This window comes from Triturus cristatus, chromosome 7, assembly GCF_964204655.1.
Source record: "Triturus cristatus chromosome 7, aTriCri1.1, whole genome shotgun sequence".
Classification (NCBI taxonomy): Eukaryota; Metazoa; Chordata; class Amphibia; order Caudata; family Salamandridae; genus Triturus; species Triturus cristatus.
In genome coordinates, this window is record NC_140590.1 from 1,358,814,871 (window position 1) to 1,358,839,382 (window position 24,512).

At 42.5% G+C, this 24,512-nt stretch overlaps 1 protein-coding gene across 1 annotated transcript in view; it reads left to right on the forward strand.

Annotated features, from left to right (window-relative positions):
- LOC146812057 (arf-GAP with SH3 domain, ANK repeat and PH domain-containing protein 1-like) overlaps positions 1–24,512 on the forward strand; it is a 1,117,518-nt gene that overhangs the window by 733,570 nt on the left and 359,436 nt on the right. Inside the window, exons 13-14 of the mRNA XM_085619062.1 lie at positions 15,389–15,476; positions 17,621–17,669. Of these exons, the coding sequence (XP_085475188.1) occupies positions 15,389–15,476; positions 17,621–17,669 (137 nt within the window). The remainder of the gene's footprint in view (positions 1–15,388; positions 15,477–17,620; positions 17,670–24,512) is intronic.

The window sequence follows — 24,512 nt, forward strand, 5'->3', positions numbered from 1 at the left end:
GGTGCAGATGCTGCTCGAGGGTTGGGCTTCTCAGGACCCAAAGCACAACTTGGAGGGAGCCTCGGTTGTTGCACTTGTCAGCTTGTCGTAGTCGTTCCAAGATGGCTGGCTCCACGTGTCTCGGTGCCTCCACGGGTCTCCTCTTTTCAGGGACTGTGGATCGGGCGGTGAGAGGTCTGGAGGTCCAGGTCTTGTCAGTCTCTGGGCTCGGGCTCCGGCGGGAGGCGGCGGCAAAGCAGACGGTGATTCGCTGGATGGTGCTTGCGTTAGCAAGGTGGTCACTCCCTGACCACAGGGGAGATTTTCTTCAGTCTTCTGTGCAGCAGAATGTCGAAGTTCCCGTCTTCTTCTTAGTTTCAAGTTGATTCCAGGATGTCTGAAGTCTTAGGACACAGCTCCTACCTTTATTCGGATTCTAGGGGCCGGACTACCTGCTAGGTCCCTCCCTATGGGTGGGACCAGGAAGGGGGGTGGTTACACCCCCAATCCTTTGTCCAGCTCGCCCCAGGCCCGGGACTGGTGTGCCCCAGGACCGGTTTGAACTGGCATATGCACCGAGGCTCCTTGTGAGCCACAGGCATGTCTGGTTTCTTTCAAGCCCTACCTGACCAATACACAAAATCCTGTCTGGGGTGGTGCACGCACCTCCCCTGGCAGGAAACCCTTTGTCCACACCTCCCAAGCTGGAAGGACTCCCAGCAGCAGGAGGGCAGACTTGTGTCTGTGGTGGCAGCATCCATTTTGTGGAGCTGAGGCTATGTCTGATTTTACCCGGGTTTCAGGTACTGTACATGTCGTGTCCCTCTAGAAGGGTGGAATGCTAACCCCGTCGCCAGAATTGGCGAGGGGTTAGTATTCCAATTCGTATGACACCTTACTCGACATGTTTTGATAAAGCCAAACCAAAGATAGCATTTAACCGCGAGGTTCATAATGCACTTAAGAGTATATGGTATGACGATATCTGGAAACAGTAGAAGGAAGTTGTTCCGACCACTGCAGACAGGCTCAGCTCATGCCAGAGCACCATCTCACATGGAACCAAGCACTCTGCCTTCAGGATTGTTAAGGCCTGCCATAGGAGTGACTTAGAGGTTACCAGGTGTCCCATTTAAGGTTAGGTATAGGTATACTACACCTAAGTAAGAGGTGATTACACCAACTTACCCCAGCTGAGTGATCAGCCAGTTGTGTCAGATTGTTAGGCCAAGCCTGGGGTGGCATAATACATGCTGCAGCCCCTGGCAGGCCTTGGGTACACCAATGCCCTGGGTACCTAGTGTACACTGGTACAGGGGCTGACAGGGTGATCCACTTCCAATTGGTTATGCACCTAGGGTGCATAGTTTTAATTTAGTAGAGAGAACAGCAGGCTGGGGGTCTGATTGGCAGGCCCACAGCCTCAATATGTCAAAAACCAGTGAAGCAAAAAGCAAAAATTTGGGGTGACCATAGGATAGCAGACCCTACTCTCCTACAACCGCCCACCCGCTTCAGACTCTGAATGGGGTGGGCGGTCCAACGTCATGCTGACTGACATGATTGTCAGTTCTCCCTCGGCGTCTTTGAACTTAAGTAAACTGATTCAGTTTACGTAAGTTCAAAGACGCCGAGGGAGAGCTGTGGGCGGGGTGGTTACGCCCCAACGCCCTAATAGATGCACCGCTGCTGGTCTATCAAACCTATTGGTCTATAATTTCCCGTGTGGATTTATCACCTTTTTATAAATAGGGATTATTTCTGCTCCTTTCCAAGACCTCAGGATTGGTGCTGCAGCCATCAATGCATTTGACAAGGAATTTATATATTATTCTGGAATAAATCTGCTGAGAGTCTATCCTAACCAGAGGCTTCGCCGGATATCTGGGTCTGGATTGCATCTAGAGTTTCAATTAGAGTGAATGACGAAGATGTCGTATCATGCAAATATGTCAATAAACTCCTGAAAAAGCTCTGTCTCATCAGTCCTTTCTCCTAAACCATAAGACAAAACGACTGCACTGGACTTCTGTAGAGGATTGTGTAGTGCCACCAGATGCACCAATATATTCACCAAAACGACCAGTGAAAGCCCATAATCGAAATATCAGGAGTGTTTAAGCAGAGAGTTCATGTTGTTGTCCCCACACATGCCAATTGTAATCATGTAGACAATGCCTGAATTCAGTAGCATAGCAAGTATGCCATGGGTCATCTTGAAAGCAAAGAAAATGACCCTTTTGGATCCTTTTGGGTAGTAAAGGTTCAGGGTTCAACTGTCACCAGTGCAACTGCACCTGCTGCACAAATGTTACTGTAATAAGCGCTACTTAAATTTCACGAAAATCATCTTAAGCTAAAAATATTGTTAGTTTTGTAATCGTGACCATCAGATAAGATTACATTAATGACCACCTGCAAGACTACCAGCAGTGGAAATCTCTGTTCATCAGGCAGGGTTTCCTGCAATAATGTAAAAAGGGTTTAGTTAATTTGAAATGCCTCTGCTTGATAGTAAAGAATTATTTATTTATTTTATTATTTTAAGAATTTATAAAGCGCAACTGTCACCATTGCAGGCATCCTGGCGCTGACAGAATCAGAGGAAGAGCGAGAAGTGGACCAGAGGGGAATAGGCTAACCAGGGAAAAGCCAAGTTTTAACCTTTTTTCTGAACGGCAGGAGTTCATTGATGTGCCTAATCTCGATGGGGAGGGTGTTCCAAAGTCTGGCGGCAGCCACCTCGAAGGATCTACCACCGGCTCTGACCTTCCTAAATTTGGGGATGACTACCAGTTTGGCATCAGAGGAGCGAAGATGTCTGGTAGGAACATACCACGCAAACTTAGATTGAAGAGGGGCTGGACCGGTACCATGGAGGGTTTTGAAAACAATACAGAGGGCCTTAAACTGGATCCTCTGTCTAAGAGGGAGCCAGTGCAATTTTGCCAAGGCAGATGGTCCGTGAGATCTTCTCGGCAGCCCCAAGGCCAATTTTGCAGCCGCAGATTGGACCCTTTGGAGCCTATCCAGCAGAAACTCAGGGGACCCGAGCAGGAGGGCATTGCAATAGTCCAACCTGCTCAGGATGGTACATCTAACCACTTGGGCGCGGGCCTGGGTGGGTAGGAGGGGCAAGACTTTTCTTAGAGAGCGGAGGATGGCAAAGCAGCAGGCCGATGTTTTTTGAACATGGGTCTCCATGCTAAGCATGTGGTTAAGCATGACCCCTAGGTTGCGGACAGAGTCCGCAGGCTGTACATTGGACCCTGTTTCCGGGGGCCAGAAGTTGTTAGGTAACGGTCGGGGGATCCTCGAACCAGCGCTAAAGAGCACCTCAGTTTTCCCTGCATTGAACTGAAGTGAGTTATCCTTCAGCCACCTTGATGTGTCCCGTAGACAATTATGTAGGACCTCCACAGAGATAGAATCCTCTCCTTCCAAGGAGAGGATCATCTGCGTGTCGTTGGCGTAATTGACGGTTTTAATGCCGAAACTTTTGATAAGTAGAATTAACGGCCTGAGGTATACATTAAAAAGTATTGGTCTGATAGCAGAGCCCTGGGGGACTCCGTGCGTTACCGGGGAAAAGGCTGATTGGAAAGGTGGCAAAGATACTGCCTGCTGCCTGTCCTGCAAAAAAGAGTGAAACCATTGCAGCGCCGTGTCCGTCACTCCTGCCTCCAACAGCCGCCTTAATAAGATCTTATGATTCACCGTGTCAAAGGCTGCAGACATATCGAGCAGTATCAAGAACGATGCCTGTCTTCTGTCTGCCCGCCTTTGAAGTTCGTTCATAGCAGTGATGAGGGCTGTTTCGGTTCCATGGGCAGGCCGGAAACCAAATTGGTCCCCGTCAAGTAGTAGATGATGTTCCAGGTGGTTGGAGAGAGTGTTACTGACCACCCGCTCCACTATCTTGGCAGGGAACGGCAGCAGTGAGATGGGCCTGTAATTTTTAGAGCAGTCAGGATCTAGGGAAGGTTTTTTTTAGCAAGGGGGAGACTAACGCTCGTTTCCAGTGGGCAGGGACAGTGCCAGTCATTAGAGATTGCTTACAGATTAGGTGGAGAGGGGGGAAAAGTTCATCTTCAAATTCCTTCCAAATTTTGGGAGGCACCGGGTCCAGAGGAGACCCGGAAACAATCCCTCTTGCTATCTTAGTAAAAATATCGTATGTAAGCGGTGGAAACCTGAGAAGTGATTCTTCTGGAGATTGTCGCAGAGGTCTTGGGACGGGACGATCGAATTTTTGCAAGATTCCGGGTTAGTGACGCTGTTAAGGATGTTAAAAATGCTCCTAGAATTGTTGGTAGTGTTACAGATCAGAGAGGAGTAGTGATCGGCTTTGGATATTTTAATGAGAGTTTTATAAGCATGGACCTTAGTTTTCCACGTTTCTTTGGACGTTTCCTTATAGTCGCGTCTCCACCTTCTCTCTGCTTGTTTACATTCAAGTTTTAACAGTTTTAGATCGTCGTTAAACCATGGGGCAGAGTCTTTACCTCTGCAAGTCCGACTTTTAAGAGGGGCATGGATGTCGACAACCGTTGAGATACTGGTTATAAGAGAGTTATAATTTTCACCTGTACTTTTGTTCACATCGAAGAGCTGTTGCAAATGGACACTTCACCAGAAGGGTGTAAGCGTGAGAGAGCTCTCCAATCTCTGCATTTAATTTCCTTGGTCAGCACAGGGGCCTTATAAGGACCAGTCTTCTTGTGAAGAAAGAATTTAACCAAAGAGTGATCAGTCCAGTCCATCGGAAGGGTTTACCCCATTACCACCAGATCTGGTGCCGCAAAGACCAGATCAAGTAGATGACCTGCTTTGTGAGAGGCCTTGGAGGCCAATTGAGAGAGACCAAAACTATCACAGGTAAGAAGTAGGTTCCTGAGAGCTGAGTCAAGGGTGCCATTATGCCAGAGATTGAAATCACCAAGTATAAATATCTTCTGGTGCGATAGAGCGATGTTAGTCAGGGTGGTGATTAGCGCTTGTTGCTGCTGAAGGCTAAACGCCCCTGGTGGGCGATAGCAAACTATCCCTGTGACAGTAGTCCCAGCGTGGGTCTGGATTGAAAGCCCTAACATCTCGGTGCCCAAAGTAAGGTCAAGAGTAAGGATGCTGCAAGAGGCTCTGAAAATAGCTCCCACACCCCCGCCTCTACCAGTAGGCCTAGGGGAGTGGAGAAATTTAAACCCGGGTGGACAAGCAAATCCAGGGTCGACCAAGCAGTCTGGACGCGTCCAAGTTTCTGTCATGAACAGAATGTCTAGTTCGTGAGTGTCAATCAGAATTTGGATCTCAGTGCAATGTTTAGGCAGGGACCTAACATTTAATAGCCCGCAATTCAAAACGTCTTCACATAGTACGTCGGCCCAGGGATGTGATGTAGGTACTAGAGAAAGTATTCCTTTATCTGCATGTTGCTTACCTATTTGGATGAGCTCCTCTCTAGAGTAGGGTGGCCCGGAAGGAAGCTGATCCTGATGTAAAGGGTCTAAACCGTCAGCGTAAGTGGCCCATGGCACTACCTTGGCGCGGACGGGCGCAGACGGGCTAGCCTTAGGCGCGCCTTCGGCGCGCATTCGTCGCGCCCGCTGCGCTTCCGGGGGAAGCACATTTTTTATAAGACTGTAGTCCGCGTTCGGGGGGGGCGTGGCTGGCGAGGAGGCGGGGGAGTGGCGGCAAGATTCGATTAGGTGTTTTACCGCGGCAGCGTTAATATCGGCTGCGCGGCGTGTCCAAGAGCAGGCTAGTGCCCTGAAGTGGTGAAGGAGGGGGAGAGGGTAAGTGGTTTAAAAACAACAAGTGATTCTGATAACAAATTAAAATATCAGCAGGTCGCGCTCCCGGCTTCCGCCTCAGGAGGTCTGTCAAGGATAATTACGGCGCTTGTAGTCAGCGCTTTAAATACTGGTTCGCGGTGGGCGTGGCCTCAGAAGGGGGCGTGGCCTCCGTGAACGAGCAGGAAATGGCGGCAAGATTCGATTAGGTGTTTCACCGCGGCAGCGATAATATCGGCTGCGCAGCGTGTCCAAGAGCAGGCTAGTGCCCTGAAGTGGTGAAGGAGGGGGAGAGGGTAAGTGGTTTAAAAACAACAAGTGATTCTGATAACAAATTAAAATATCAGCAGGTCGCGCTCCCGGCTTCCGCCTCAGGAGGTCTGTCTAGGATGACCATAGACATAACGTCCCTGTAAATAATAATAGTAATAAGTCTCCAATACCACATGATTTGTCGCTTAAACATCAGCTTTAAATATATTTTGGGAATGTAGTCCTATTTCTGCAAACATCACCTCATGAGTTCTGAAAATAGACACATTTTCATCTGGAGTACACACTTTTCAATGTTATACATATTTTAATTTAACCATGTAAAGCTTCTAATATAGTAGGCCTGGTTGTACCGGAGAGCTACCTATAGGCAGCTGAAGAACTACCACCAGTAACCCACGAGCTACTTGTCGGAAAAGCCTAGACTACAACCAAATTAATAGGCCATGAGCAAAGCAAACTGAATACTTAGATTAAGGATTAGCACAAAGAATATGTTTTTGTGCACCTTTTTTGTAACAAAAAAAAGGGAGAGGGTAGTCTGTGTTTGGATGGTCTGGACCATTAGTTCACTTAGCAATATTGAGAGAGGAAGCAGAAATCCCTAAAATAGATGTCCTCAGGTTAGTAGGTTGAGTACCGAACGCAGGAAGCATGCATGGAATGTACAGTTTACAAAATGGTGTTCAACCTAAATATTGTGCATTGTTAACATAGTGTGTCATAAACAAGTGTCCCACTTTCCAAACGGCAGCCCTCTCGATCTTGAAAAATAAGAAAACGATGGAAGTTCACAAATAAGTGTAAAAATTGGTCTATTTCAGTAAAGAAGAACATGAATTGTTTTATTCCATTATAATACAGGAGATCCTGCAGTCCCTGTAGAAAGACCTGTCTCTAGTTTCATTATTACAGGCGGCTTGGGACGCATCTAATAGCCTCTAATAAAGAAATTACATAGCTGCTTACCTGTTATAACTTATTACAGTTGAGTTCTGATGTCACAATGCTTGCTGCCAGAGCCAGCAGCCGTTCTGAAAGGCAGGTTATGGAGCATAATTAAAGCTGCAGTTTAAAAACACGAGAACAAAATATGGCTTTTTCTTCTTGTACTCTGTTTTCCAGATGAGCTGTGATAAGCAGAAAGTAGATATTTATGGCACCATGTTCATTTTTTCACTCTTTAGGTAATCATAGCAAAGATAGAATCACTCTGCATGTTTCTACACATTCCAAGCTGCAGTGGCTTAAAAAAAAAAAAACTGAACTGATTGTAATATAATTTTGCAACAAATATATAGATGTTTTATGGTGTTTAAATTTGCACTAGAGGTTCTATTTTTTGTTCATGTTTGCAAACATGCTATCTCTCATTTGTGTGAGCAGTGGATCGTGGATTTAAGTGTTTTGTGGGAAATGGGGTGGTGTGACCATGTATCATAAGAAATAAGGTAGCCCCGGAATGCATAAGGATATTGCAAGTCACCTAGAAGTTTCATGACCTTATAAAGGAACTCAGCCTTTGGCCTCTTTCCTCTATCTGGTCATGGAACTCCTTGACGACATGCAATCAGTGGTGACCCTTAATATGCAAGCAGTGTTGGGACTGCGCACACCATGAAGTGTACAATAATCAGGTTGTAGGGTGCTCCTGGGGTATCACCCTCTGGTCAAGGGGTGTGAAACAAATGAGGAGTAAGCGTCACCTGAATAGGGGACGTCCCCATGGGCACAAGCAAAAATCCACGAGGTAGTGGATGTGAAAATGATGTACACACTTAAGTGTCAAACAATAATTTCAATCCGAAATGTAATTTCAAAATGTAATATGCATTGGTCATAGATATTCCATGATTCATATCAATCCCATGAACGTGCATATAACGTAAATCCTCAGAAATTCAAAGTGAACATTTCAGAGTCCCGATGCATTTCGGGCTGTCAAAGCCTTTTGTCAGGAGCAAATGATCTAAAAATAATCAGTAAGGATACAATGAAAAACACAATACGTCCAGCATGAAAATAACAACCATGAGGCTAAATGATGCAATGTACGTTTACATTTTTTTTAGTGCATTCTTAAGTAGTGAAACGGTGAAATACAAAGCGCCGTGTCTTAAGGTAAAACAATCTAAAGCACTCGAATGCAAATGAAAAACCCGTGTGTGTAGAAATTGTGAAACAGAAAAGGGCAAACATGCAGAAGTCTGCAGGGATGAATGATGTTACGGTGATAAATAGAGGTGAACAAAAGCGAAAACGGCTACAAGAGGATAAGTTAAAGTCCCCTGGAACAAATGTGCTGCCCAGTGTCCGGCATAAAACCAGTGTCTGTGAATGACAGAACGTCAAAAATAGGTGTTCAATTCTATCGTGGGGGAACCGTTGCGGAAAGCGTGCTGACCCGAGAACAAGATAGCAAACACTCACCGATATTCATAGTGCGACTGCGTCTACACGCCCCGTGAAAGTTAGTCCGAAGTATAGAGGCAGCCATGCAAGGTGTACAAATATATAACTGAAAACGGACTCGAGAACGAGCCGAAGTGTAACAAAAGAGCGGCAGCCATCTTAGAACGTCCAAAAAGACGCTTGCATCATTCAAGAACCCAAATGGGTAAACATGTCAACAGCGATGTAAGCTCATATCATTGTATGTGAACAAACCATATTCAAATAACCAGGAAAGAAAGTAATAGGATGTAAGAAAATACAGGTGATAATGCAAAAGGAAGTGAGAGATAGGTCGAAGCTAAAAGAGATAAGAAAGGGCAAGCTGAGACAACCCATGTGTGTAAAGGAAAGAACGATGAGACGAAATTGAAATGTGACGAAAAAGGCTGAAATAGATAAGATGTGATGTGACGTGTATGAAGCTAAGACCCCACTAGGCTGAAAATAGTAAAGATTATAATAAAACTAATGACTCAAAAAACATCAAGGTGTAAGGGCAGGATAAAAGAAGGAAAAAGGTAGAGAAACTCAGTAAACCAAAAGGTGGGATGGAAGACACGGCAAGTCCAAAGAGACCAGGAAGCTAGACGTAACAACAGAGCTCCCTTCTGTCATTTAAACCAAAAGGTTTTAAATAATTCAGAGCCTTAATCCAATAGTTCTCTCTCCGTAGTAGGTAGTTGTTGTTGTTTCTGCCTTCAATTTTCTCTACAGTTTCAAGTACTAGAAACTTCAATTGACTGATGTTATCCTTGTTGTCAGTGAAGTGTGTAGCAACCGTAGAATTTAAGTTCTTGGTTCTGATATTACTTTTGTGCTCGTGGACTCTAGTCTTGATTTTCCTTTCTGTCTTGCCCACATAGGGCAACCCACACGAGCATTTGAGAAGATACATCACATTAGTGGCGTCACATGTTGCTGTGACTTGGAGATTAATACGTGTTCCTTTCATAGGGTGAGTTGTCCATGTACCTCTAATCACGTTATTGCAATTGCTGCAATTCAAGCAAGGTTGGGTGCCCTTGTAGTGTGTCGTTGGAGAAGCAGTAGGAGGTAGAGTTAGTAGTTTCTTCAAATTCTTGCCTCTGGTATAAGCAAATATGGGTTTGTTACTAAACAACCCCTTAAAATCAGGTTCCATTGCAAGTATGGGCCAATGCTTGTTGATGATGTTTTTATAACGTTGGCTCGTGGTTGGAAAATTTGAATAACACTACCATGCGGTTCAGGCAAGTTTTGTTGGTTTTGGCTAACAATTCAAATCGAGTTCTTGATGCACATCGTTCTTTGGCTTGTTCCAGAATTTTAGAAGGATATCCCCGTTTTGAAAATCTTGTGAGCATGTTATCAATCTGTTTGGAACATGTTTGGGGTTGAGAGACAATGCGTTTGACCCTCAGTAATTGCGAATATGGTAAATGGTTTTTCAAAGGCTGTTGATAAAAGCTGTTGAAATGCAGCAAATTGTTCCGGTCTGTACTTTTGAGAAACATGTCTGTCTCCAGTTTGTTGGCAGATCTCTCAATAAGCACATCAAAAAATGACATGTAATCCTGGTTTATCTCAAAGGTGAACTAAATCCTATCATTAATTCGATTCAACTCATTGAGGGCAGTTAACAATTCTTGGTGTGATCCATGCCATAAAATGAAAATATCATCAATATATCTCAGGAAAACTCTTGCGTGTTCCATCCATGTCTTCTAATTCAAAATGTGTTCCTCTTCAAATTGTTCCAGAAAAATAGAGAGTGGTCCTACTTGCCAAAGGGACAGGACACCAATTGACACTATGTCTAAACAGAATTCCCTTTGGGAAATCACAATAGCATACTTGATCAATCACTTCTCACTCAAACACCTATTCAAACAAGACCCATGCCAGTAGCCAAAAGTCAAATATATGAATGCTTTATTCACCAAGTAAATGCAGTAAATTAAAAATGATTAAAAGAACAGAGTTAATCAACTCATGGATTAAAATACAATTTCATCAAGAATTATTGCACAATGTGTAGCAAAAACATTTTCACACAATGCGAAACAATTTCAGGTCAGCATTACTGATCCATTAAAAAATAGAATCGTTTTCCACAACACCAATGATGTGCACCAGAATTATATAAAACAAGACCAAGAAGTGACGCGTTTCGGTGGTCTCAGCAGGTCCAAACCACCTTCTTCAGGCTTTACATTAAAACGTGTCCCGGCACTTTAAAATCTATATGTAAAGAAATATATATATATATATATATATATATATATATATGTATACATATGAAATTAAACATATAGCAACACTATTCAATTGGTACACATAAACATATTTATACTTTATTTTTAACAAAGCATTAAGATATTGTGAAAAACACACATACATAAGACCATCGGCTCTGTCACATAATTCCTTAAGAAATCCACATCCACACTCAATTATTCAAATATATGTCAAACAAGTCCACACACAATGACTCCCATTAATCTCAGGCTATAAAAATAGCTCTGACTAGTATTTGTGTGTTGTTAAAAGGACACTACCACCCTTTACACACTCAAACACCATGAGCACTATTCATTGATGTAGGTGCTTGTCTACTTCCCATCTTGCAACTCCTCTCTCATATCCACACTACAAGAGTAATTCCAAAACACCCACCGTAATGACAACGTGCGGTTATGTAACGGGGAAATAGTCCTCCAGTCTCTAGTGGCCAACAGGTCCCAGACTACACTGGAAAAGGCTCCTATTTTCAAATTAGGAACAGTCCAAATTAGCAAAAATACGAATAGTACTCTCATCCTTCTGTACTCAAGTTTCATCATAAATACTGCTACATACCTTGAAATTCTGAAAATAAGGCCTGTCACAGTCTGTTAAAATGTTTCATCAGCTGGAAATAGGCCAAGGGTGCTGCCCTACAATCCGACACCAAAGTTATTATTTATAATCATGGAACTCTCAGGCTTAATAGTGTGCACTATAAGAGAATTCTTTTAGTGTTACTATTACCTTAATGTATGATCGAAAACTCCCTCTTTTGGAGCCAAAATTTGAATCAGTTTCTTTCCTTTCAATAAAAAAAAAAAAAAAAATTCTCTTATAGTACACACTATTAAGCCTGAGATTTCAATGATTATAAATAATAACTTTGGTGTCGGATTGCAGGGCAACACCCTTGGCCTATTTCCAGCTGATGAAACGTTTTAACAGACTGTGACAGGCCTTATTTTCAGAATTTCTAGGTCTGTAGCAGTATTTATGATGAAACAGGAGTACAGAAGGGTGAGAGTACTATTCGTATTTTTGCTAATTTGGATTGTTCCTAATTTGAAAATAGGAGCCTTTTCCAGTGTAATCTGGGACCTGTTGGCCACTAGAGACTGGGAGGACTATTTCACCGTTACATAACCGCACGTTGTCATTACGGTGTTTTTTTTTTAATTACTCCTGTTGTGTGGATATGAGAGAGGAGTTGCAAGAAGGGAAGTAGACAAGCACCTAAATCAATGAATAGTGCTCATGGTGTTTGAGTGTGTAAAGGGTGGTAGTGTCCTTTTAACAACACACAAATACTAGTCAGAGATATTTTTATAGCCTGAGATTAATGGGAGTCATTGTGTGTGGACTTGTTTGACATATATTTGAATAATTGAGTGTGGATGTGGATTTCTTAAGAAATTATGTGACAGAGCCGATGGTCTTATGCATGTGTGTTTTTTCACAATATCTTAATGCTTTGTTAAAAATAAAGTATAAATGTGTTTGTGTACCAAATGAATAATGTTGCAAAATGTTTGATTTCATATGTATACATATATATATATATATATATATATATTTCTTTACATATACATTTTAAAGTGCCGGGACACATTTTAATGTAAAGCCTGAAGAAGGTGGTTTGGACCTGCTGATACCACCGAAACGCGTCGCTTCTCGGTCTTGTTTTATATAATTCTGGTGCACATCATTGGTGTTGTGGAAAACAATTCTATTTTTTAATGGATCAGTAATGCTGACCTGAAGTTGTTTTGTATTGTGTGAAAAATGTTTTTGCTACACATTGTGCAATAATTCTTGATGAAATTGTTATTTTAATCCATGAGTTGATTAACTCTGTTCTTTTAATCATTTTTAATTTACTGCATTTACTTGGTGAATAAAGCATTCATATATTTGACATTTGGCTACTGGTATGGGTCTTGTGTGAATAGGTGTTTGAGTGAAAAGTGATTGATCAAGTATGCTATTGTGGTTTCCCTTAGGGAATCCTCTTCAAATTGTTGCATGAATATATTCGCATACGCCGGAGCGACGCAATTGCCCATTGAAGTGCCCGATAACTGTAAGAACCATTGATCTTCGCACTTAAAATAACTCTTATATAGAGTAAAATTAAGTAGTTCCATGATGAAAAATTGTAAATTGAAATCTAAATCAGAATTTAGTAGTGTGTTTTCTATGGCAGCTATGCCCAGATCATGTGGTATCGAAGTGTACAATGATTTGACGTCTATAGGACACAACCATAGTTCATCTTCCTCTTTAATCTGAATTTGACTCAGTCTGGAAATGAAATCAGTGGTGTCTCTGATGTGCGTGCGCATGTTGAGTACAAACGGTTGTAGGTGTCTATCAAGGAATTTTACCACAGGCTCATGTAGGCTTCCTCTAGTGGACACGATTGGTCTGAACGGAGGTCGTTTGAGACTCTTATGTACCAACGGTAACATGTATATGGTTAGTGATTTGGGATTCTCGGGTCAGCACGCTTTCTGTAGCAGTTCCCCCAGAATAGAATTGAACACCTATTTTTGACGTTCTGTCATTCACAGACACTATTTTTATGCCGTTCAACGGGTAGTACATTCCTTCCAGGGGACTTTCACTTATCCTCTTGTAGGCGTTTTCGCTTTTGTCCACCTCTATTTATCACCGTAACATCATTCATCCCTGCAGACTTATGTATGTTTGCCCTTTTCCGTTTCACAATTCCTACACACACTGGTTTTTCATTTGCATTCGAGTGCTTTAGATTGTTTTACCTTAAGACACGGCGCTTTGTATTTCACCGTTTCACTACTTAAGAATGCACTACATTTTTTTAAACGTACATTGCATCATTTAGCCTTGTGGTTGTTATTTTCATGCTGAACGTATTGTGTTTTTCATTGTATCCTTGCTGATTATTTTTAGATCATTTTCCCCTGACGAAGGGCTTTGACAGCCCGAAATGCATCGGGACTCTGAAATGTTCACTTTGAATTTCTGAGGATTTACGTTGTATGCACGTTCATGGGATTGATATGAATCATGGAATATCTATGACCTACGCATATTACATTTTGAAATTATTGTTTGACACTTAAGTGTGTACATCATTTCCACATCCACCACCTCGTGGATTTTTGCTTGTGCCCAGGGGGACGTCCCCTATTCAGGTGACGCTTACTCCTGACCCTTAATATGCAGCAGGGTTCGGAGAAACCCATACCCAAAGCACACACAAACATTCATACATACACACACACACCCAAAATGATAAAAAACCTTACTGGGCTCATCTCGTGTGGCAAAATGGAAGCCTCTGTTGTTTCCTGAAGGGATGGAAGAAAGATACCGCTGTCTCCTCTCATTGATTGACCTTGTCAAAGGTCAGCCAGTAAGAGGAGGACCTTCTTATCTTGTCAGAGAGTGGGATGTGGCCAGTTGGACCTGCTGGCCCCACTCTGTGACAAGAATCACTGATGAACACTTGGCCCTGGGCACTTCAGGACTTAAAACGGAATCACTGAAGTCCAACTCTGCCAGTGACGCACCTCCTCATCTTCAGGGGAGGCTCACAGAATAGTTTGCTGAGCTGAGAAGCTCACACCAACAGGGCTGTGAAACCTTCAGCCCAGCATATTGCTGTCAGGGTAGCCAGGTGCCTGTGCATTTAGGACTTGTACAGTGCCTGAATGTCCGACCCAACATAAAGAGTGTCTGTCAGACTGACCTTCGCTCAGTCTGACAGACACTCTTGACACACCAGAAAAAGTTGGAGTGGTGGGGCCCCTCTGCTATTAACAATAGGCCATTGCTGCTTGTAATATCCTTATAATGTACGGCAGGTGGCATTTTACTCATACGTTATTTTAAGATTGTTTTTGCATTGGTTCAAGCATATACAAATACAAGTTTTCCTGCCTTTCAAAAACTAGAAATACCCATAACTTCATTTTCCATGGGAAGATAGGAAGCAGGTTTGCTTGTACTAGAACGTTCTACAAACAATACTATATGCTTCATGGAAATGAGAAGTATTGGCCGTATAGGATTGAGTGACAAATTTAGGTTCTGCCACGATTCTAACCCTTTTTTTCCCCAGAGCATTAGAACAGACTTTCATTGTGCTTACATTTTGTCCAGTTACAAAAGTATGATGCAGTTCCTAGAATGTTCAGTAAGAACCTTACTCACAGTAATAGAGGTTCCATGTTTTATAGCCAGGTCCCCAGATAACTCATTGAAATCATAAGTGCACCATAGTGGTGGGTGAGGAACAGAGTGAGTGAACCATTCTTTACCTTTGCAATAACTTGCTTGCCGGCCTGGGAAACCTTCCACTCTACAATGCATGAAACTGTAGAACCTAAATGGCAATGCCCAAACTTGAGTCTAGAATCTATGCACTCAGATGAAGACTAAACTATTCCACCATTGGACGACTGATAAGAGAGCAAGGATCTGCACCCAACCTTAGGTGCCCACTTAAACCTTTCGAATATGACCTAAATATTTGGAAATGTTGAAGCTGCCTTTTGCATTTTGTGATTATAAATGAAAGCAATGAGTGAGACTATAACTTGGCCATATAAACTGAAACCAATTCATATATGCTTTCCTGACAGGCCAATCGCCAACCAGCCAAGCTGAATCTGCTAACATGTCAAGTCAAACCAAATCTGGAAGATAAAAAGTGCTTCGATCTAATTTCCCGTGAGTTGCCCTGTGTTAAGCATTCATTTGGCAGTGCATTTGTTTAGTAAATCTTGCTCACTTGAAAAATTTGCATTGTAGTATGCAGCTTACTGTACAATTCAGAAGGCATTTTTTTTTGTGAATCGGGGGAATTTCCAATTTATAGACCATGTGCTAGAATGTCCACGCTGATCTGATGGGTAATAAATTAGTTTTAAATGGTTAGGTTTTCAGAACTCATTCTAAAGCAGTAACACTGCACCATGTATCGTAGGGTAATATTTATGAAAGTAGTTAAGCATGTTGCATGATTTAAACCTAGAAAAACTTTATAATGAAACATGTCAGACCTGAGCCTGTTTTTTATATTTTTATTCAGGTATCTAAGATAAAATATCAGTGGCATCATAAATGATGTCATAGAACATGTCATAAGGGATTTAATCTGTGAGGTCATAAGCAGTGCATGGCGGGCCGTAAGTTATAGTTAGCTCTGCTAACTATAGCAGCTGAATTTCTGTATTTGCTTTTAGTTCAAAACGTTAATGTTGTCACTGACATATTCACCTAACTATAACATTACTTTAACCTTTGTTTTTTTCGTTGAATATATACTATAATGTCCCTGAAACCTTTGGGTTTTCTCACTGAATATATATCTATAATAAATATATATATAGATAGATATATATTCCTATCTATCTATGTATGTATATATATATATATATATATATACACATATATATAGGTATATATACATACATACATATTTTTTCACACAAAAAAACAAAGGTTACAGGGATGATGTAGTTAGGAAATGCATTTAAAAAACCTTAGAAATGCACTAAAAAATCAAAGGTTACAGGGACATTATAGTTAGGTTCACATTTTACATGCACAAAGCCCTACAATCTAGCATTCTGCCAAATTTATTGTAAATCTGTCCAACGGTTCAGGCTGTAGTTGTGGCTAAAATCCTGATGGAAAATTGCATGGGGGGAAAAGTTTTTGGAACCCTTCCCTTTTTCTCAGCCCCTCTGGATGAATCACCCTGAAACTTTCCAGGCAGCAGCTGAAGTGAGTAGCAAACTAGTTTTAAAAATGTTATGAAGATTCGTCAAAGGGCAGCAAATTTATTAGGAAAACAAAAACCACTTTGTCTTTGGAAACTAGGTCATAACTATAACTACCAACTGGCAACTGCCAGTACTCCCGACCCAACAGGGGTGTCACGTCTATCAGCAGATCTGCTAAACATTTCAAACCTATTACTTCCAGAGAAAAGACATGCTGTTCTTGCTGGTGAGTTTATTGAGAAAACGGCTCACGATGCATTTCGATCATACAAGTTTTGATGAAGAACAGCCTGAGAGAGTGTCTTTCTTCTGGTAGTAATGTATAATACGTGTGTGTACATATATAAAAGTTTTCTGTGGATAACGTCGTCGTAATTTGATTAATTTGCTACAAATTTAGCATTTCCCTGACCACTTCAGCTGCAGTTCTTCATTTCAAATTCCCCACCTGTTTGAGTGGCTAACTTATTGGAGTTATGCATAGAGAAAGAATAATCATTGCACAGCCACTGGCAAAGCGTAGGTATGGGTTGTGAAGTCTCAGGAAATAACTTGTACAATAAGAGTTCTCTACCCCAGCAAGAATTTACGATAATCTATAGGCTAAAGTTTACTGCAGCTCAGATTATTTTACTGGTTTCTGTGAAGTGACCCTATAAGACTGACATATATTTAAGGTGATTTTTAAAAAGGGTCTGGAACCTTCAAAAAGAGCTGCAAAAATGGTGAACTGGGGACGATAAAGAAAATACATTGAAGGGCCTAAGTACTTGAAATAAGAATTCTAAGAGAAAACCTCTCAGAAGCGGGGAGGGGGAACGCATGTTGTGATGCAACTTTTGAAATTGCCTTCATAAGTTGTCCCAGCTATTACCTTTTCTTTTAACCTTTGAAAATAAAAGGTTAACAGATACAATCCCTGTTTGTAAATATATTGATACTGCCAACTGTTCTCTGTGCCATTTGTTCTCACATCTAACTGCCAAATACTCTTTTGTGCACAGAACAAGCTAGTTTAGAAGAGGTTGGTAATATTCTGCCTTTTGCTGAGCTTTTGTTAACTAAGCCTTATTCTGTTTACTTTAGACAACCGCACATACCACTTTTTGGCCGAAGATGAACAAGACTGTATTGCGTAAGTACACATGCTTTTTAGTGTCTGGGGACCAAGATTGTGCCTGTATAAAAGAAAAACATAAGGGCTCATGTAAAAAAGTGACATGCATTAAACATGATATTTCCTCTGACATCTTAGATAATTTGGTGCCATATTGTTGCCAGGTATAAGATGTCTACCACAGTCTTCGTCCTTCTTCACACTTTACTTGCTACGGCGGTTGGCTGTGAGCTGCTTGCTTTTGGCAGAGGGGTTTGTAGTTAGGCGGTCTTCCTGTGCAGACTGTCTTGCTAAGAAGGGTGTACATCTTAGAGAGTCTGCTTATCTGCTCAGGTTCCTCCCCACTTTGGAAGGTCAAAGAGACTTAAGAAGCTGATGTTTTTGTTCCGGTCTGATTTTAATTGCAACTGAACTATGGTCTCTGTAAAGTGTAGTAATACCCCAGTAGTGTACTATATAAATCTAAAAACAAAATAAAGTTTTTTCCAAACTAGATCTCACAATAGAAATATTCTGATGGTCATGTTGCTGGCTAAAAGGCGGGAGAGGAGGCAGGTGGCAATAGTGTTACGTAAGATCTGTCTTTTTTTGGGGGGGATGAACCAAACTGGTGGACTGTGACAACACATTTTAACAGGCGTATTGCTTTCCATAAAAGTTCTGGTTACTATTTCAAAGCCGTCAGTAAAAAACTGAAGTGACTTTATTTCAAAGGGGTGAAGATAAATCTCAGCGACCTAATCTCAGATTGAGCTGCACGGCACATTCATTGCACTATGATTGCAAGTCAAAATGGTGAGCCTATGTCGCTTTGACTACAGTGTTTTAGTGATCAGGGGCAATCCTTGTGCGACTCTTGGGATGTGCAGAAAGAGAACCAGTGCAATTTTCGCACAGCGTCTCCTCTTCCCCTCCAGAGGCTATGAAACAGACAATACTAGTCCAATTATACCAGAGTTTTGGGCTCCTACACTGGGTTCTGGTTTCTTTATATGATCAATGCTGAAGGTTAAGCAGGACCATTTAGTCCTGTCCATAGTGTAGCAGGGATCACAACTGCCATTCTATAGAGATTTGATGTTTAAAATAGTTTAACCTTAGTCTACTTGGCCAAAACACACTTTGTCTGCCCAAAGTCATTCCTGCATATGGACTCAATTACATAGCCATTAGCCTTCTGGTAGAATGATGTCACAGTAACGTATGTCTTTGAGTTCCTCTTGGAGTAACCAGGGGGCTCTGGGAGGGTACTTTCAGTTAGGGCCTCATACAAGGTGCAGTCCTGTTTCAATATATGTTAACTTTTGTTTTAGATTCAGTCTAGGATAGTGGTTTTTCCACTGTAAGAAATCAGTAGTGTTATCATTACTTATCTGAATGTGATTTAAAAGGCTATTTCTCTGTCAGGAGTCAATCCTTCGATCCAAGAGTCAGGAGCTCATCTCTGTAATTTCCTCCTAGTGCTTCTTACATGCTAGTTTACAGATGACAAAGTCAAAAGGCACCGAAGCCTTGAACCCTTTCGTTAAAGAACAAAATGGAGAAGGGAAATGTGGCAGGCATTCAAATCTGTGCACCAAGAAAAAAAGGGGGTAACCCAAGGATACAGAGGTATGTTTAACCCAGATTCAGCACACCCCACGAAAGGAGCACTAGCCATTTCACCGATGCTTGATATTCTCTGTCCCCTACTAGCCCCGAGTTTAGCACCATGCCTTGAACTCCTCTGCATCCCATGGACCTTGAATCTTTATATTTTTTCAGCTACATCTGGGGCCTTCTGCCACCAGTCATACAGTTGATTCTCAGACATTGACTTTTAAATGTCCTGATGATGGTCCTTACATGCACATAGGTTCGAAACTTTGTTGACTTTGCACACTGACACCTGTATGCTATGTATAATTTGAAAGGGCGGATTTGTGGCTTTATTCGTAGTGTGCCTTAAAATGAATAATTATTTTCATACGTCACCAGTATTTGCCTGAGTATATTATTTCTTTCTTCTGACATTAGCCACTACTCCTGATTGCTAATACAGTGTGTTTTTATTTTTCATATGAAGACATTGTGTCATAGTGTAACGTATTATTTCTAAAGACAGTAGTCCCTAGACAAGGATTAATGAGAGCAAACAATAAATATAGGCCCAATCAGTACTATATTTTACAGCTGCCTAGCCAGACAGGTGTTCTTAATATATAGTTGCTTAAATATACACAATATTCAGCAAGAAACAAATAAAGTGGGACACAGGCCTGTATCCAACTTAGTGGGAAGGATGTACAACATGAAACAAAATTGTTTGTATGAGACACATTTTGGTTGGACAAACAAATTATAGTGGAGACACCGTTACACATAATAAGTATTAAATAAAGAGGTGTATATGGTGTACAACAAGTCAACGGCATTTCGATCCTTTTCAAAAGATATGGGATCATCATCAGGACATAAACAATGGTATGCCGGTATACATTTTGCCTAGATCGCGGTCAGAGTGACTTGGGGGAGGTTTGTTCCAGGCGAAGACCAAGTAGAAGTCCAGGCCAAGTACAAGAAGAGTAAAGGATGCGGACAGCCGCAATCACGGTCTGTGCAGTTGGATGCTGGGTCAGAGTCGACCTAATGAAGGCTGTAACAGCTTATAGGAGGCGTTTGAAATGTTCGCCCCGTGAAGCGGTCTCGAAATCCGAGTGGCCTATTGCAGTGGGCTGCTGTATATCAGGGACGGCAAGCTGCGTCCACAGTCGCTAGTGGCAAGGAATGGGGTCGAGGCCAATCTGTGAACAACCTCTGTTACAGCATGTCTTGCCTGTCTGGATCGATCGTTCTGGTTGAACAGTCAGACACTTTACTTAGAAAGCTGGTGTGGGATGGTGGCCAACACAGGGTGTCACTGAAGACTCTTAGATGTCCCCCTAGTGACTGTGGCTTGGGAGTCTCTGATTTTGAATTTTATTATTTATCTGCCCATATGCAGTGGGTGGCACAATGGCTGGCTGGTACTGGGCTTGAAAAGATGGGCCAGACGGGAAGACTTACCCCTCAGGAAGCTTTACTGGCAAGGCTCATGATCCGGCAGGTTGTCCTCCCATGGCCAGGGGTTCTGTTGCCTGTGGCAATAGAGTGTTGGAAACGATGTCTGCGATGAATCGCTGGGAGCCCGTTATACGTCCCAGTGTTACCATTGATGAGGTTCACACATGGGGACCCAACCACGTTTTATAGGGTGCAGCAGCTGATGGCGTTGTTGGATGCTGGACTACTTACAGTGGGTGACTGTTTTCAGTTTTGAACATTAATTCCACTAGAAGATTTACTGGTGCACTATGAGTTGACCCCAGGCCAATTCCTGACCCATGAGGCTCTAATGAGATTGTTCAATGACCTATGGTCCAGTGGTAGAGAGGAAACCAAAACCCATATGGTGCTTTAGCTATTTTTGACCATGGGTGATGCACGGCATCTAGTGAAGTGGCTCTATAGAGCTATATTGGATAAGTGTAGTATCCTGATGTTATGTTATTTATTGATTACTACAATGTGGCTGAAGGCCCCTTATGGCACTGAGGGCCGGGTAGGGAGCTTAGTTGGGGTGTGACCTGCCGGACCGCAAGTGGACGAGGGTTCTGGCATATCCCAAGTGGATATCTAGGAATATGCGGCTGAAATGTACCCAATTTCATTATTTGCATATGACGTATTTAACACCTAATAGACTTCAGGCCATATACGGAGGAGGATCAAGACAGTGATCTTGATGTGCAGAATTGGATGCGGACTTCGAACATATGACGTGGAGTGCCCCAGACTGCGCCCGTTTTGGGGAGGAGTAATGCATAGGCTGACCTGTACACTGGGCCGTCCCGTTGCTTGTTATTTAGATGTATGTCTGCTGGGACTCTTCCCGAGACCCAAATCGAAGTAACTGGGCTCCAGATACTTGGATTTAGCCCTAGCCGTGGTGAAAAGACACATAGCACTAGTAGGGAAATCGGAAATGGAGCCATGGTTGGAGGCTTGGGTGCGATAAACTATGACCTGGGCCAGGTCAGAGGAGAGAGCTCAACTTCAGGAAGATACCAGGGAGTGCGTAGATGCTGCATCGCAGAGTTGTGGTTGGAGATACTTGGGAAGTGGGAAAGACCAACTGAAGACACAGAGTGCCACTGATGATGAGGGGGATAAGATTGAGGTGGGGGTAACTCTTTACGGCACTCAGCGAGCACAGGGACCATACGTATGTGGATATTCTGCATTGCAATCCCTGGTCTCCGCGCCTGAATATGCAGGGTTGGCACTCATCATTGATCTGGAACCCACATCCGAAGACATGGGTGGTGCATTGTAATGTGATATAATACTTCATCTACACTCCCCTCTTCAGCCTCCCCCCCCCTCCGCCATGGCCGTCTTTCTCATCCTGCGGTGGAAGACAGTTGCGGGGGCTCAACACCCCTGCACGAGCCCCCACTACAGAATGATGAAGACTCCCCCGAAGACACTTGGGTTTGTTATGGTTGTTGTTACACGTTTCATCTTTTGAAAGGCCACTACAATAGTTCCTGTTACAGGCACATATGGAGCACTGAAAATTGGGGGATGGCCTGACACAGTATCCTGGTACATCGGTAAACTCTCGCGGATGTACATTATCAACGAGGGGTATAGACGAGAGACGATAAGGCATCGGATTAGATGAGACAGAGAGACGTGAATAGTGATCCGCTGGACTCTTCAGACCCAAAATAACCAACGATAGAGATAGCATCACCAGTACAATTGCTCATTTTTTTTTACCTAAACTCTCTGTTCATAATACAGATGAGTACAAAAAGCTCCATTTATATTAGTCGTTTTCTGTATTTCCAATTTACTAGTGGTAAATGGCTCCACTTGCTCCCAAAGTATTTCTGTCAAAATAAATAAGATCTCCCAGTGAATGCCTCGTGCGTCAGATGTCTGCTGCATATATTTCCGCTGTTCACAAAATGAATGATGGCAGCTGCATTTTGAGAGGACGATGTTGCGCCTGTCGCTCTGCTCACATTCTAGACTGAGAAGAAATGTCCTTAAAATGCAAGACTGGCCTGTTGCCGGGAGCGAACTACTGCATATCAATATCAGATGGTCCAAACAGAGCCCTCTTTGTGTTGACAAATAATACATTTTTGTCAATTTTCACATGCTATTTTTTAAAACTATGTGCATGTTTTACGGCAAAGACCCAGAAGGCAAGGAAAAGATTCTCATTAAAAAACTGCCTGTAGTCCTAGGACTGAGTTTCAGCCTCTGCTGAATTATTGTAGCTCAGGAAGGGATGATAAGGAGAGGGAGTGGTGAAATAGAATCAAAAGGTTGCTCGAAATAAATCGGTTTCCAATATCCAACATGTACTGAAAGGAAAAAAAGAAAATGTATTTCCTCGCGAAGAGGATGTTCCAGAAGGCCAAAAACCAGAGGGAGCAACCCTTGACCATCCTGCAGGTCTACCAGCTATAAATGGTACCATGGCACTACCAATGATACACCATCAAATAGTAAACATCCCCAAGCCCTCTGCAAGAGGATGTTCCAGAAGGCCAAAAACCAGAGGGAGCATCTCTTGACCATCCTACTGGTCTAACAGCAATAAATGGTACCATGGTACTACCAATGATACACCATCAAATAGTAAACATCCCCAGGCCCTCTGCAAGAGGATGTTCCAGAAGGCCAAAAACCAGAGGGAGCAACCCTTGACCATCCTGCAGGTCTACCAGCTATAAATGGTACCATGGCACTACCAATGATACACCATCAAATAGTAAACATCCCCAAGCCCTCTGCAAGAGGATGTTCCAGAAGGCCAAAAACCAGAGGGAGCATCCCTTGACCATCCTACTGGTCTAACAGCAATAAATGGTACCATGGTACTACCAATGATACACCATCAAATAGTAAACATGCCCAGGCCCTCTGCAAAATATATCAGACTGCTACCATCTGTGGATAATCCTACAGAAATGCAGCGTATTTTAATCTATGCAATGCCAAATTTCAAAGTCCAACGACATGTTATTCTTTTGATTGATTTCCAATGACTTTCAATCTAAACAATATGTGACGTTGCATTGATCTCGATATTTTGGTTACAATATTCTGATATCTAGATGTTGCCTACTCCATTTTCATGCGCTGCACTCTGTAGAACAGCCTACTTTAGTCCACTTGACAGAAAAACCAACTGTAGCACATTTTACAAACCTGCCTTCCCTAGAGCTCTGGACAGAGGTGCTTACCCCTTCCTGCTGCTGTTTGAGATGTTGCTTACCTACTCCCACTGTCTGTTGTACCTTGCCCCCTCCCACCCTCCATGCTGTTGCTTACCCCCTACCTGAATTCCGTGTGGATGCTTGCCCTATCCCTCTCACTTGTCCATGTCCACCCACTATAACAAAAAAAAAGCACTATTACGCGGCCTTTGTTGGCTACGTCATGGCACTTAAAAAAATGTTCAGTCAACCACCAGTACCTCATGCCTGTTGTCGTTACTTTCCCACTACACCCTCTCTGGTGATGTTGCTTCCCCCAACCCACCTGCCATAACAAAAAAAACACTTTGACCATACCAGCTCTGGCTGCATCACAGTGCTTTAAAAATATATATATATATATGTTTAGCCATGCTACTTAGCAGCCACGTTGCTGTACAGCATCGCTTCAAACATTGTCAAAGGCAGTACCCCACATAGACGAGACTTATTGCTTTGCCAATGTTAGTTTTAATTTGAGAGGACTCTAAGCACTAATAATAAAATAGACTAATAATAAACTGGCCCACCACTACGGTATTCCATATACATATCCATTCATAGC